The 15,942-nt window shown below is 42.2% G+C and overlaps 1 protein-coding gene across 3 annotated transcripts in view; it reads left to right on the forward strand.

Moving 5' to 3' along the window:
• The window catches only part of FAM3C (family with sequence similarity 3 member C), a 118,493-nt gene that overhangs the window by 71,569 nt on the left and 30,982 nt on the right, over positions 1 to 15,942 (forward strand). For 2 of the 3 annotated variants that reach the window (XM_029615831.1, XM_029615830.1), the window contains exons 3-4: positions 4,349 to 4,453; positions 13,438 to 13,467. In XM_029615831.1, coding sequence (XP_029471691.1) covers positions 4,349 to 4,453; positions 13,438 to 13,467 — 135 coding nt within the window. The remainder of the gene's footprint in view (positions 1 to 4,348; positions 4,454 to 13,437; positions 13,468 to 15,942) is intronic. The other variant, XM_029615832.1, reaches the window with a different exon arrangement.

The following is a 15,942-nucleotide window of genomic DNA, read 5'->3' on the forward strand; positions in this document are numbered from 1 at the left end:
GGTGCTTGTGTTCCCCTACCTGGACGATTGGCTCAAGAACCCCTCCCAGGAGGGGTTCTTGACTGTTCGGGTGTTAGAGTCCCTGGGGTTTATTATCAACTACCCGAAGTCCCATCTCAACCCGTCGCCTAAGTTGGACTTCATTGGCGCCAGGTTGGATATGGTTCAGGCCCGAGCATATCTTCCCCGAGATTGGGCTCTCATGTTGGCGTCTGTTGCAGGAGTGGTCCATCAGAGCTGGCATATTTCGGCACTCCGCATACTGTGACTCGCATATGGCCACGACCGTCCATGTTATCCCCTTAGCTCGCTTGCATATGCGCAGAGCTCAGTGGACCTTGCAGTCCCAGAGGTGGCAGACCAACTAGGACCTCCAAGTCTGCATCTGCACTACTCTTGGTCTCTCCGGAACTTCTTGTCTTGGTAGGAAAGCCTGACCTACTTGGAACATAGGGTGTCCTTTCAAAGTCCCCCTGCCCAGATTGTGCTCACTACAGATGCATCCAATCGGGTGGGGTGCCCATGTAGAGGGGCTCTGCACCCAGGGTTTGTGGTCCGCCCAGGAAGCACAATGCCAGATCAACTTCCTGGAGCTCCGTGCGATCCAGTGTGCACTCTGGGCATTCAGGAATCGGCTTATCAAAATGGTTCTGATCCAGACTAACAACCAGTTGGCAATAAATATTAAACAAATACTTCAGTTTGGTGTTTACTAAAGAAGACCCTGGAGAAGGGCCGTCACTAGATACCTGAAAAGTTTTAATGATGCACAATTGACAAATCTTTTCCGTTGGAGAGAAATCAGTAGAACTAGGGGTCACATAATAAAACTCCAGGGAGGATGACTCAGAACCAACTTCAGGAAATATTTCTTCACGGAGAGGGTGGTAGATGCCTGGAATGCCCTTCGGAGGAGGTGGTGAAGACAAAAATGGTGAAAGATTTCAAAGGGGCATGAGAGAAATACTGTGGCTCCCTAAAGGCTGGAGGATGAAGGTGAAGAAAGGAGTGCATGGGGGTAACTTGCTGGTGTGGCGGTTACTACCCTTAACCAGTGAGCCTTCATGCTGTTACGGCTCCATTATTGCTCTCTGCTTTATTGGCAGGGGGAAAAGGGGAATTGGATTCAGTCAGCAGCCAACAAGGACATTGGATTAAACAGTCTGGGAAAACAAATAAGCATGGGGGTAACATGCTGATGCAGCTGTTACTACTCTTAACCAATAAGCCTGATGCTTTGAATGCAGCTCCAGCATTGCTCTCTGCTTCAAAGGCAAGAGTGAACAATTGAACTCAAGGCAGCAACCAACAAAGGCCCTGATTTTGACAGTTTGTTTATTTATTTATTTATTGGTTTTTATATACCGCCGCTCATCAGAGATATCACGTCTGTGTACAGAGAACGAAAAAATACGCAATTGCGTTGTACATAAAACAGTATGTTAACAACTGAGGAACAATACATTAAAACAGTTTGGGAAACTAAGGAGGTGACCTGTATGGCACAGCAGATGCTGCCATGGGCTTGCTGGGCAGACTGGATGGACCATTTGGTCTTTTTCTGCCATCATTTTCTATGTTTTTATATTTCTATGCTCCCTGTACTGGGTGGGTGGCAAACCAGCCTTAGATGCCTTTGCCCGTCATTGGGGCAAGGGCTTTCTATACGTGTATCCTCCACTTCCCCTGGTGCTGAAGACTCTTGAAGCTTCGACAGGACAGGGGAACTATGAGCCTCATAGCTTCTCACTGGCCAAGGCAGATCTGGGTCCTGTTCTTGCAGGATCTCTCTCTCCAGGAACTGATCAGTCACACAGGATTGGGATGCGCTGCGCCATCCCAACCTCTGTGCCTTGATTGTGATGGCATGGATGTTAGGTTGATTCTGCAGCTCCTCGACCTCTCGGATGATGTCTCGAGTTTTGGTGTTTTCCAGAAGCCTTCCACTAGGAAGTCTTATGGCCTGAAGTAGAAGAGGTTTTCAGTCTGGTGTGAGCACCATGGCCTGGAACTGTTCTCCTGCTCTGTGCCGAAGCTGCTTGATTACCTACTGCATCTTTCGGGTGCTGGCTTAAAGACCAACTCCATTAGGGTACACCAAATGCAATCTGTACCCTACCACAGAGGTGTGGATGGTTTGCCCATCTCTCTGCAACCCATTGTGGGGCGCTTTATACAGGGCCTGCTACAGCTGAAGCCGCATCTGCGGCCCCCTGCTGTGTCCTGGGACTTTAATGTGGTGTTGGCTCAGCTCATGAAAGCTCCTTTTGAGCCATTGCATTCTTGTGATCTCAAGTACCTGTCCTGGAAGGTCATCTTTTTGATCGTGGTCACGTCAGTGTGCAGAGTCAATGAGCTTCAGGCCTTAGTGAGTATCCACCCTACATGAAGTTCTTCCATGATAGAGTGGTTCTGCGCATGCATCCTAAGTTCCTGCCTAAGGTGGTGACAGATTTCCATCTTAACCAATCAATCATTCTGCCTTCCTTTTTTTCCCAAGCTTCATGCACACAAAGGCGAACGGGCTCTTCACAGTCTGGTTTGCAAGAGAGCCTTAGCCTTCTACTTGGAGCAAACAGCAGGCCATAGGCAGTCTACGCAACTCTTCATTTCTTTTGACAGGAATAGATTAGGAGTTGCGGTTGCTAAGCAGACCCTGTCCAACTGGCTGGCAGATTGCATCTCCTTCAGCTATACCCAGGCAGGACGGCAGCTTGGGGGTCATGTCAAGGCTTATTCTGTCATAGCCATGGCAACATCTGTGGCCCACTTGAGAGCAGTCCCCGTGGATGAGATCTGCAAGGCTGCGATGTGGAGTTCTCTCCACACTTTTGCCTCTCACTGCTGACTGGACAGGTATGGCCAATGCGATAGCAGCTTCGGCCAGTCTATCCTCTAGAATCTTTCAGTTGTAGGGCCCTTTTTTCCAGTTCAGGCTGTCTCCCTCTGTTACCAATAGCACCTGTGTTGTTGTGCCCGTTGGCACCTGGTTAGGTGGCTGTTGATCTTGCTTGCTGTTCGGGACAGCCTGTAGCTAGGGATTCACCCATGTGTGAGGACTACCATCCTGCTTGTCCTAGGAGAAAGTAGAATTGCTTATCTGTAACAGGTGTTCTCCTAGGACAGCAGTATGTTAGTCCTCACGAAACCTGCCCACCACCCTGTGGAGTTGGGTTTCGTTATGTTTATTTTATTTTTTCATAATTCTATGTTACGAGATTTAAGAGGGACCCCGAATGGATACTTGGATAGTGGCATGCTAGGCAAGCTCAGTGTGCCAGTCAAAACCTAAGTTTTCTGTGCTGGATTCCATCTGAGGATGTCACCCATATGTGAAGACTAACATCCTTCTGTCATAGGAGAACACCTGTTCAACTCTGATTTCTTTTTTTTTTTTTTTTTTAAGGACAATAATTAAAACTTGAATGATTTTAAGAGACTCTAAAACATTTTTCCTGCATATTAAATATTGCAAGTTGAAGGCAAATTTATGCAGCTATGCCACAGAATCCATCCATAATTTTCTAACACTTATCCCGGGAAGTTATGTCAAGCCCATCTCATGTAGCCTTTCAAAACAGAGTTAGTTTTTACAGCAGAAAACCTTTTTCTGTTTGTAGTGTCCTGTGATCCTGACAAGCATTCATTTGTACTTACTGCTAGTTCAGGTCTGTTTATTATCCATCCCGAGGTTTTGGGGACAGAATAACCCAGTTGCCAAGGGTCAGAACATCAGGAAGCATGCACACAGGTAGCATGAGAGCTCCTGCAGTGATTGTAAGTTGATTTGTTAACGTACCTAATTGAGTCTCAAGCCTTGGCCTTGATTTCTGAAAAACAATGGGACACAACACCCTTGAACAATTTTCTATCACTTTTTTCCTTCATTTAATTATGAATGTAAAATTGAAGTAGTCATGGAAAATCACAATTCCAGACAGAACTTGGGACTTAAATTTTTTCCCAAGTTTTTTTTTTTTTGTCATGGGGTGAGGGGGGGCGGTGGCTTTGTGTAATTTTGGGTTTCAGTTGCCCAAATCCCATCCACTGGGAGGTACTTGGATTTTGGTCAGGGTTTGTGAATGCAATCCAAAATGTAAAATATTTTCAACCCTACTCTTTAAAAAAAAAAATAAAAATAAATAAAATTTCAAGGTGAAATAGCTAAAGAGGAGAGAGATTTTGCAACAGTGTGTGAGTTCTTCTGCATATTGGGGCGAAAAACCAGGGCCCTAAATAATGCATTGAATAATGTTGCCCCTGCTGTAAACATGGTCCCAGCATGTTTCATTGAACAGCGTTTTGTCTGCAGAAAGCTCTTACCACCGTTTCCTGCTGTCATTTTCAGGTATCATAAAGTTCACTGTAGCTGTGGCAGGTTTCCTAGTGACATTTTACGTCGTATCTCAAGTATTTGAAATAAAAATGGGCTCGCACCTAGGCAACATATTTGGTAAGTGTCCACTGTTGGCCAGATGTACTGATCACTTTACCCTGGGTCCCCAGGACCTCATTGGATGGCACCCTGCCACCACCAATCTTTTGTATGCTGCATATAATAACAAAACGGAAACCGATCCAAATTGTAAAGTAGCAACCAAAAAGAAGTGATCGGTGAAATCAAGATACGTTTATAGGTAATCTGGTGAAGATGGTAGCCCGACTCTGGCTGAGTTTCGCTCTTGCAATTGAGCTGCCTCAGGGGCTATTAAAATACAAATTAAAAACATAATACATAAATATGAATCATCACAAATGTATATAAAAATGAATAAATAAACAGTGAATAATTAAATCAAAGTCATACAATAAAACATCCACAGAAAAACACATACAAAAGAAGTAATTGTTGTGAGGCCAAATAAAACTGCCAAATACTCTATTAGAGTCACATCTTCATACTGAGTAAAACATATATATTTGTATACCTTCAGATCTTATGTGGTCTTGTAGGATATATAGTAGAATTCTCCTTATTTGTGCGCAGTCGATTTTTATTATCTGAATTATGGAGGTGGAGAAAGACAAAATCAAATTGAGAAACAGTATGAATATAGAACAGATGAAATGTTCATTATCTAGTGACAAGGTGTCAAATTAATAAATATTGTAAAAATTATAAAAACAGGTTGGCACAGATCTAAAGAATGTAATGTAATATGTGGTTTGATTCTTAATTTAATTTCAATCGCTTTCTACGATAATCTTATCCAGTTGGACAATAGGTGCTCTTGTGAGTTCTTTAAAGCATCTCAACATGTAAAGGATTGTTGGCACACGATTCGGTGAGGGAATTTCTTTTGTTAATTACACAGGCTAGAAAAAATTGTAGTAGAAAATCAATATGAAATATTTGCTATCTGATAAAACCGTAAATATTTCTGACCATGATTCCTTATTCACGATATGCAGTTGTTTACATTTATTTAATACTGCATGGACAGATTAACCATGTTCTCAAGGTCAACGTTTTTTGTGTATCACTGTCAATGTCTAGTAGAATTAAGTAGGGGTACCCCACTTTCAGATGCATCGTAGTTGTACAATGTCTATTAGCAAGTCGGCAATGCATAAATATAGTCTTCTGGTTCTATTTGTGGCATAAACACACGAGGGATACCGATACCGGCAAATAATATTGGAGTATTGATACCAGCATTTTTTCTGTCATTTAAAAGGAATCTTGGTCAGAAATATTCATGGCTTTATCAGATGGCACAACACTACTAAATATTTTTTTAAAATGATAGTCATGTAATTTTTAAGGTTATCTTCTGCATTTATTCAAACTATTTGGTTTTTATGTCAGCAAATATTTTATATTGATTTTCTAGTATAACTTATTCTAGCCTGTGTAATTAACAAAAGAAATTCCCTCGCCAAGTCATGTGACAACAATCCTTTACATGTTGAGATGCTTTAAAGCAGGGGTCCCCAACCCTGTCCTGGGGGCCCACCAGCCTGTCGGGTTTTCAGGATATCCACATATTCCAGGACAGGGTTGGGGACCACTGCTTTAAAGAACTCACAAGAGCCCCTATTGCCCAAATGGGTAAGATTATCGCAGAAAGCGATTGAAATTAAATTAAGAATCAAACCACATATTACATTACATTCTTTAGATCTGTGCCGATTTATAATTTTTACAATATTTGTGAATTTGACACCTTGTCACTAGATAATGAACATTTGATCTGTTCTATATTCATACTGTTTCTCAATTTGATTTTGTCTTTAACCACCTCCATAATTCAGATAATAAAAATCTATCGTGCACAAATAAGGAGAATCCTACTATATATCCTACAAGACCACATAAGATCTGAAGGGATACAGATATATGTTTTACTCAGTAGAGTATTTGGCAGTTTTATTTGGCCTCACAACAAGTACTACTTTTGTATGGTTTTTCTGTGGATGTGTGTTTTATTGTACAGCTCTGATTTATTTATTCATTGTTTGTTCATTTTTATATACATTTGTGATGATTCATATTTATGTATTTATGAATGTGTTTTTAATTTGCATTTTAGTAGCCCCTGAGGCAGCTCATTTGCGTGAGCGAAACTCGGCCAGAGTCTTCACCAGATTACCTAATAAACGTATCTTGATTTCACCGATCACTTCTTTGTGGTTGCATGTAATAACAAAGCCATAATAAAGTATAAAAATCACATATTCTTACTGTCTTCTCCATGATTCCTTGCTTATCCTTTGATAAATTTACATTAAATCTTGCTTGATTTCTTTAAATCACAGTTAGGGAAGAGGAAACAAGAGTGCTTACTGAAGGACTTCCAGTCACATTTGGAGTTTTATCCAGTAGAAAAAATAGCAATTGATCTGGGTCAAAATAATCCAATTATTCTCCTGGAAACCTTACACAACATTTACATTACACAGGTATCCCTAAAAAGATGGAGCCCCAATATGCAAAATGTGCTGATGAAAAAGAAGAAACTTTTTCTGCCAAGCTTTAAGTGGCTTGGAAAACATCAGGAAAAAGAAATACTTTATTCACAAAAAAATGACATCCTTTTGACTAAAGAAAAGTCTCTGGACCCAACCACTATCATTCTCACCAGCATGGTAATTTCCAAAATCTCTCCTTCACATGATTCCAAGACTTTTAAACCTAGAACCCCTTTTTTCTGTAGTTGTCATAGAAATCTGCTTTTGAATTAAAGACCTTGACTTTGGCATAGGCATGTGATATGCCTTTGCTATAGGAGGAATACATCTAAATCAAGTAATGTTTAAAGAGATCCAGAGCCAATACACACTGAACATGGGTGAAATTAATAAGGTAGAAATGGAAATTTTTAGCCTTGGATGCATTTTTTTTTTTCAAATTATCCATTTTCTGCTGGAAATGAAGGCAATCCTTTATAATAACCTGAATTAACAGATTGAAGGGGAGGTAACATTATTCTCCATATCCAAAATCTTTGCAGTATGATCCTCCAAACTTTCTGCCTGATTAAAGAGCCTAGCCTCTTTATCTTAAGAGAAAATTGAAAGATCATGGACTTTAGAGCTTACCACTTGAGGATAATCCTCCAGAATTCTTCCAAAGTTAGTAACAAGGAGACACTTATCCTCTTCGTCCTCCTCCATGGAAGTACGCATTCTCCAAGGACAAGCAGGATGTCAGTCCTCACACATGGGTGACATCCAGTGGAGCCCGACACGGAGCTTTGATCTGAAAGATTCTAGAATTTCAGCATGCTCTACTGAGCATGTGCAGCTGTAGTCACTTCCCTGTCCCCTAGGCAGAGCCCCTTAGTGTTTCTTTTTCCTTGGAGCTGTGTGGTTGTGGTATTCAGCTTTGTTCTCTCCCTCACAGCTACTGCTGTGATTTTTCTGGAGCTGCAACTGTTTTTTCTAACACAGTTTTTTTTTCAATTTTCTTACTTTATGGTATTTGGGGTTTTTTTTCTTTTTAAGCTCTGTGCCTTCTGCATGGTGGGCCTTGGCACTGTGCAGTCTGGCAGAGTCTGATTTATTTTCCTAATAAATAATGCTGCATCTGTAGCTTATTTTCTGTGTCCTCTTCTTAATCTGTTTTTGTGCTTTTGTCAGGTGCTGGTGGGGCTCGCAGTATGTAGTCTGTGTAGGCCTCTGGGCCTGGGAATTTGTCGTACCTAGGCAGAAGTTCCATGTTGTTTCACAGACCACTGGGCATCGATGGAGGCTCAGGTAGTGAAGGAATCGAGGACCGGACTGCTCTTGTGGAGAGGAGAGCTTATCCTCCCCACGCTTTTAACAACTAGTCTCCATGAGCCTCTGAAGCCCTGGACAATGTAGCCTCCCCTCCTGTTTGTCAGCTCTGGCAATGCAGTCGTCTTGGGAGAGAGTGTGAACATGTGTCTGGGAATCAGCATTGCTACTGCATCATTAGTGCTATGCCCGAGATCAGTTGCCAGTGTACATCCATGCCAGAGCGCCGATGGTCTGTCACATTGACATTATGGGTGCCATGGATGCCACCGAGCGTCATGGCCACCTTTGATGCCATTGAAGTGTCATGGCCACCCTCAACATAGCAAAGTCATCAAGGGCCGTGGGTGCAGTAGAGTGCCCTGGCTGCTGGTGAGGGCCATCATGCACAGTAAGCATTATCAAGAGCCGTTAAATGCCATGGATGCCATTGAGCACTATGGTCACCGTCGATGTCATTCGACACCAAGGCTGTTCTCGATGACTTAAAGCGTCATGGATGCCTTTGGCAGTGTGAATCGAAATGGATGCTATCGCACCATGGAAGCCCTCGAAACCATCAAGTGCCGTGAATGCCATTGAGCTCCAGGGGTACCCTTGAGCTTCGAGACCACGGGCATTGTGTGCCAAGGGCACTGTCAAGCACTGTCATGCATGGGTGGAATTTTCGATGCAGTGGAGCACTATGGTCCTGATGAGCGCAATAGAGGCAGTCTAGATGGGTGCCATCATTGCCATTGAGAGCCATGGGCTCCATGGAACGCCATTGACATCAAAGTTGCCGTCAAATGCTGTGGACACTGATGCCATTGAGCACCACAGGCATATTGAGTGTTTTATATGCGCCATTGAGCACCGGGGGCTCTGTCAAGCAAGCGACATTGATACCTCTGAGCATCATTGACTATGTCGAGTGCCATGGATGCCTTTGACACCTTCAGGTGCCATTGGTAAAACTTGACCATCGTCGCCTTCAGATGCCGTGGACACCATCGGTGGTGCTGGCCTATTGACACCTTTGGGTATCATAAGTGCCATCGATGGTGCTGTATGCTATTGACACTGTCAAGCACCATAGGTGCTGTCAAGTACTGTCAATGCCCTGGATGTGACATTCAGTACCATAGGCACGGTCTGTCACTGGCAAGCATCGAGTGTGCTGTTGGATCATGGAAGCTGTCGCTGTGTGTTGTGGGTGTGGTCGGATGCCGTAGGGCACCACCACAGAACACCATGGGCTTCCCCAACACTGTAGTATGCCAGTGGTGCCACTAAAACCATGTTTAGCTGCTATCACCCGCTAAAGGTGTCATCAGGTGCTGTAGGCTTCCTAAGGGTGACTCTAAATACTGCCTAGCGTGTAGACCGATGCAGTCGGGATACTATGGGTGCTATGGACATCATCATAGTACTGTGTATGCTGACTCCATAAAGCATCATTGAGATATTGGAGCATGACAAATGCAGTTGACACTGGAGGTGGTCATCTACTCCTCCAAGCACCACGGGCACTGCCGGACGATGATATCAATATTGGTGCCATGCAGTGCTGCCGTGGCATGGCTGGTGTTGTTGTCACCATCATTGCCATGGGCCTCATCAAGGTTGTTTCTGTCAGGTAGGCACCTTGGTGTGTTTGGTTCCAATGAGAAGGCCACCATCACGAACTTTTTGATTGTTTTTTGTTTTTTTTCATAGTGCGTGGCCCCGGCTCTATTTATTTAAAAAATGTATAGCCTGCATATTACCTTATGGTTCACGGTGGTTTACATATTACATATGCATAATCATAAAAAAGACAAATTACATTAAAAGCAACTAAAATGACATGAAAAATCATCCTGAATAATCCTGCAATGTTCTTTAAATCATTCCAATTCCCCAGAGTCTCCGTAGGGGTGGGGGGAGAGGGGTTGTTTCTGACTGGTGGCCACTCTGTTCCCCGCTGGATCCAAAAGCCCGTCAGGTTGGAGCACTCATTCCACTATTCGGGTTTCCCTCTCTTGACTGTTCCCCAGCAACAAATGTGGATTTCTCCCACATGGGAGTACCTTTTCTGATGCCTGCTGGGTACATTGCACATATTTTCACTTTGTGACCCTCTTTCCAGTCTGTCTCCCATATGAGCTCTACTTCTATGAGGAAGGCTGTAGCCTATCGGTATCCTGAATGGCAGGTATGCCTTCAGATGACTTGCCATATCCATGGCTGAGTGTGTTAGGGGATGGAGGATCTAACAGAGGTCCACAACAGAGGTTCCACACCTTTGTTGCAGTCACTTGAGAGTTCTCCTTGCCTCTTTCAAGTGTAACTCTGTCTGTGGCAGTGTTTGTAGTCAGATAAGGCAGTCCTTGTCCATGCAGACGATGTTCCACTTCCAGCCATGAAGTTATTAGGCAATATGCTTTTGACACCTGTGCCAAATTAGCGAGCAGTGTGTTCTGCTGATCAGGATGAACCTGATCTTGTACCCTTAGGATTTCCAGGGTGGTGAAGAAGTCCTGTATCTACAGGGGCTGGCTTTTGCAACATCTGTTATTTGTCTCCTAGTAAAAAAAAAGTTAGACTTCTTCCTCAGAGGTTCTCATTTCGTTCCCAGTTTGTGGTGGTGTTCCTGTCTTGAGAGGTCTGCCTTGATGGCAACTCCCTACTGGAATCAGCAGGGGGTAGTATTGTTGGGGTGTTGCCTAGTGGCGGTCTTCTTTTTTCCTGCAGCCCTGGGGGCCTTGGCTTCTACTGACTTCCAGTCAGAATGTCAAGGGAAAAGCTGTGGTGTGAAATGAAGTATCTTATTGTATACTTTCAGGAAAAGGTATGCCATACTTTCAGGGAAAGGTATGCCATCCTTTCCCTGTTTTTGGCCAAATTCTGGCTAGTACTGCCTTTGGCTTTTCGTGCTTCGCTTGACCAAGGTGCTTTCCTTTTCGTCTGAGCTATCCTGCATGGTGGAAGGATATACCTGTCGATGGCAATGCAGAGGGATATACTTGTCAATGGCAGTGCATCAGTCACAGCTCACCATACGTACTTTGGGTCTTGTAGTGGCGATCCCGTTAGGATAGCCCTTCCATTCCTTGGCACACTTGGAACCACAAAAGAAACAGTCTAGTAAATCCCACACAATGAGAGCAAAAATTGTTTAGGGAAAACCGTTGCAGGTAAAAAATAAAAAATGTATAAGTGCAGAAAAACCTTATTGGACATGAGCAAGTTTAAATATGTGAATAAGAATCTTCATGCCACCTCACAGATGCTGAATGATAATGCTATTCAGTATTTTCACTGCTCGGGGTCACCTTTAATCATCTGTCTACTAATGAAATATTTTTGCAATTTTTAAAATATTTTTCATTATTCATAAAAAGAAAGAAAATGCTTCCCCTTCACCAGAGCTTGACATGATACCATGTTTCACAACTGCTGTCTCAGGGACTCTCAAACAATTCTTGTCCGGGGAGGAAATAATTCTACAAATTGATTCTGTATTCAAGGTACTAGTTCTCTGTAAAATAAAAACTAAGACTGAAAATAATGGCATTAACAACGGGACCATTATCTTAAGAGGGATTCTCAATCACTTACTGAACGCCAAGAAGACTGAAGCACATCGGCTGCTTAAGGGAAGATTGTGTCCATTTTATATAGTCAAGTATACCTACGTACAAAACGTACCGATTGACGTAAGAAGATTAACATATCAAAGCATTTCACATAAATATTGTCCATTCTATTTCTTGGTTTAAACCGAGTGGGGAAACTGTTTGAAGGTGGTATATCCACCGTTGTTCATGTTGTCGGTCTCTTCACTCGATCTAAAAAATTGCAAAAATATTTCATTAGTGGACCGATGATTAAAGGTGACCCCCCGAGCGGTGAAAATACTGAATAGCATTATCATTCAGAATCCACAGGGTGGAATGAAGGTCCTTATTTACATATTTAAATTTGTTCATGTCCAATAAGGTTTCTCTGCACTTATAAATTTTATTTTTTAACTGCAACGTTTTCCCTAAACACTTGGATCCAAGACATCTGACCTGAGGTGGTCAGATCTTTTCTTGTGTTCGACAAGTAGGATCTGCCGCAGACCCTGATACTTTTTGCCGCTCATTCTTACAAATATTTTCTTGGTTTCTATGCCCATTGTGCCTATCGGCCAATCATCAATCACAATTACGCAAATGCATTCTGTTCTTCAGATACTAGTGAAACCACAGTTTTCTTTCTGGAGGACTGTCTAGCCCAAATTGGTTTTCAGTTGCCTTGTGACACTGAAGGAAATTGTGTGGTCTTTGTCCAAGGACTCTTCTCTTGATTGGTACATTGTGCCTTTCCTGTTTCCCGGAGGATCTAGGCCTACTAGTGCTAGTCAGGATTCGCTGTTCAGAAAATGTTTTACTTTTTGTGAGCCGAAGTCACTTCTCGACGGAATTTGCTTCACACCTCTGCCTTAGGCACCCCTGCTACCCATCGGGGTTTTTGTCTTAGTCTGTCCTATTGGTCTCTTGTATATAGAACCAAACTCTTTTTCCTCCTAGACCCTGTATTGCTTTGGCTACCTCGTGAATAAGAGGGAGATAGATGGTACCTTCAGTACTATGGGATTTCCCCACTTTGTGTTGCTTTGGGCAACCTGTAGCTAGGGATTCACCCATGTGTGAGAACTGCCATCCTGTTTGTCCTTGGAGAAAGCAGAGTTGCTTACCTGTAACATGTATTCTCCGAGAACAGCAGGATATCAGTCCTCATGAAATCCCTCTTGCCTCTCTTGTGAGTTGCTTTCTCCATGTATTAGCCATATCATGGACTGAGGGGCTCTGCCTAGGGGGCAGGGAGATGACTACAGCTGCACATGCTCAGTAGATCTGTGAAGGGCTTCATTGGATGATGTCACTCATATGTTAGGATTGACATCCTGCTGTCCTCCGAGAACACCTGTTACAGGTAAGCACCTCTGCTTTCCTCCAACACTGGCTGCCCTGGATCTTACTCTGATTACAGGGGCTGCCCATATGATAATTGCAGGAACTGTCTTACATCTGACATATTTCTTTTTAAGGGTCTTCATATGCATTATACATAACAATATTGGAAACAAAGTATACACATAGTGATATTCAAACCAATAGTAGCTGTGTTTTTCAAGTACAGAGCTCATATTTGTATTTTTGTTTTTATTAAACATTTGATTAATTAGAAACCTTTTTTTCCTTATAGCCAGATCAGCAGTGGATACAGTTGTACGCTGTAAGTATATCTTCTTCCTAAACAAGACTTGCATTTGTTTGTCCCTGTGAAGCAGGGATCGGCATGATCTCAAACTTATGTAAAGCCTCATCTTTGGATTGTTCTTGTGTTGCTCTAATAAATATCATGATCTACATAGGATCCCAGTTTTTTCCAGGAACAATATATAGACAGTTAAAACTATGCATTGCTAAACTTACTTTGGATCAAGTCTGTAGTTCAGTGTGAAGTAATCACAAATGTGCTGACCTTGCTGTATAGTGAAGCCATCTTCTAACAATATGAAAAATAAACTGCATCATCCCTCTGCCTTTCTGCTTGCTGCATGTTGGTTTTTAAAGTTTTTTAATAGTGAGGGATTTCTTTTTTTTTTTTTAATTTGAAATTTTTATTGCCGTGATACACAGAATAAACATGTACATCCTCTAGTTAGTGAGGGATTTCTAGCCCTGTTGCCACCATCTTTGAGTTGTGTAACTTCTTCGTTTTTTAAAAATGAACACTAGCTCCCTAAAACAGATTGCTATATCGAAATTAAGGTGAGCAAAGGAAGTGAAGTAATAGAAGGGTGATTAAGTCTTAGCCCCTGGTATGTGTACGTGTGGTATGGATTTTGGTTGATTTTTGTGGGGGAGGGGGGGGGTTAGATGGATTATAATGTGAGAAAAATCGAATAAAAATATTCTGCCTTGATACAGCCACATGTACAATTTACATAGCATTATCAAGTGACATTTAGTCTGCTTAGATGAGAAACATGATCTATGGAGTTAGATGCCTACATCTGTCTACATGAACATTTCTCCCCTCTGAGCTCCTAAATTTAGGCCCTGAAAACGTGGGCAAGATCAGGGGAAGTGAGGTGCTCAGTTCTGATTTCTAGCGCTAGGCGCCTAAATGCAGGCAAAAAACCAACAGGCTTAATTTCAGTGTTTTCATTTTAGGTGTCTGTCACTATTTTCAGCTAAATTTAGGCGCTTATGCCAGACACTGGGCTTTTTTTTTTTTTTTTTTGAGTATCAGCCTCAGCAATCAGATCAATATTGATCTCAGTCTAATTAAATTCAAGATAGGAAAACATTCATGTACTTGGGCTTGGAATGTATTGATTCACCCAGCCCCTGTTTTGAAATTCCCTTTCCTGAGTTTACACTTGTTCATCCTGTGTCCATTTCTTCTTTTTTTTTTTTTTTTAATTTGCATTTCATAAACACATACATCAAGAAAACTTGAAAAAGAGATTACATGAACAAATATTAGAAAAGGAAGAAAAAGAATAAATGGGGCAAAAAAAAAAAAAGCCCCATTAAACGTATGGACTCTATTCAGATCAGTTTTTGAAGGAGAGATCTATGGAAAGGTGAGGAGCATGCCACATAAGGAAAAAAAGAAAAATAAATATAGAGAAGTCCATTATACTAGTGAACATTACAAAAAGCTTTAACACACAGGCACCTGATTGCCAAGTTAGCATTCACCCATGGGCACCTATACACGATATCCCTGTTTGCTGGAGTCTAAAAAGAAACACAGCTGTGTGACTCAGAGAAAATATACAGCATTTTGCCAATGGTAAGTAAACATGCACAAGGAAAGCAGATGCAGACTTTAGCTCCAAGAGAAACTGCTCTTGGCTCATCTCAAGAAACTATTTTTCTACGATCCTGAGTGACTTTTCATAAGTCCATTTTCGTTTGCCCAAGAAATAGTTAGAACCTTTCTGCCAAAAAAAAAAAAAAGACACAGGGTAAGAGAGCATCTGTCTTGAAAAAGAACAAAAGTTGCCAAACAAAACCGTCACTCTTGGCCAGCTTATTACTGTTTCTCTCTACGATAGCAGTCTGATCTCTACTATCCACATGGAACTTTCCTCTTCCCTTCTTGGCTTTTCCTTGTTTACCGCTCCCTTCCTTACTGGAGGCATAGCTTCCCTCAGGATGTTCAAAACTTCCTTCAGGTATTTGACTCGAATAGATCCACTGGAAAGGTGCAAGGAACCATTAGAAAGTTTAAAAACTTCAGATTCGGTGAACCAAGTTCATATCTTGCACCAAAGTACCCTGAACAGAAGACATCTGTTTAATCCACTCTTCAATCTTAGTACTTTCCACAACATGATCTACAAGATCTTTCTTCTGTGCTGGAGAGCATGTATGGGAATCCAAGGTCAATGTAGCTAAAGAAGAAATAGAAACTAGAGCAGTCCACATTGTGTCCAGAGTCGAAATCGGTTGTTTAATCAATGGGGATCTGGCAGCCAGACTGGTTAGCGCGGCAGATAATACAGAGGTGTTTGCCAAACTTACACCTGCTCCCAATGCTGAGAATCAGACAGAATACACAGGAGCTACTTCAGACGACTTCTCTGCAGCTGGGACTGCCTTTTGCAATAGATTCTACAACCTTGCAACTGCTGCCATCTTCATGTTCTCAAGGCCTTCAGTTCCCTCCACCACTGAGCCCTCAGCCTAAGTC

The sequence above is a fragment of the Rhinatrema bivittatum genome, chromosome 9 (assembly GCF_901001135.1).
Source record: "Rhinatrema bivittatum chromosome 9, aRhiBiv1.1, whole genome shotgun sequence".
In the NCBI taxonomy this organism is placed as follows: Eukaryota; Metazoa; Chordata; class Amphibia; order Gymnophiona; family Rhinatrematidae; genus Rhinatrema; species Rhinatrema bivittatum.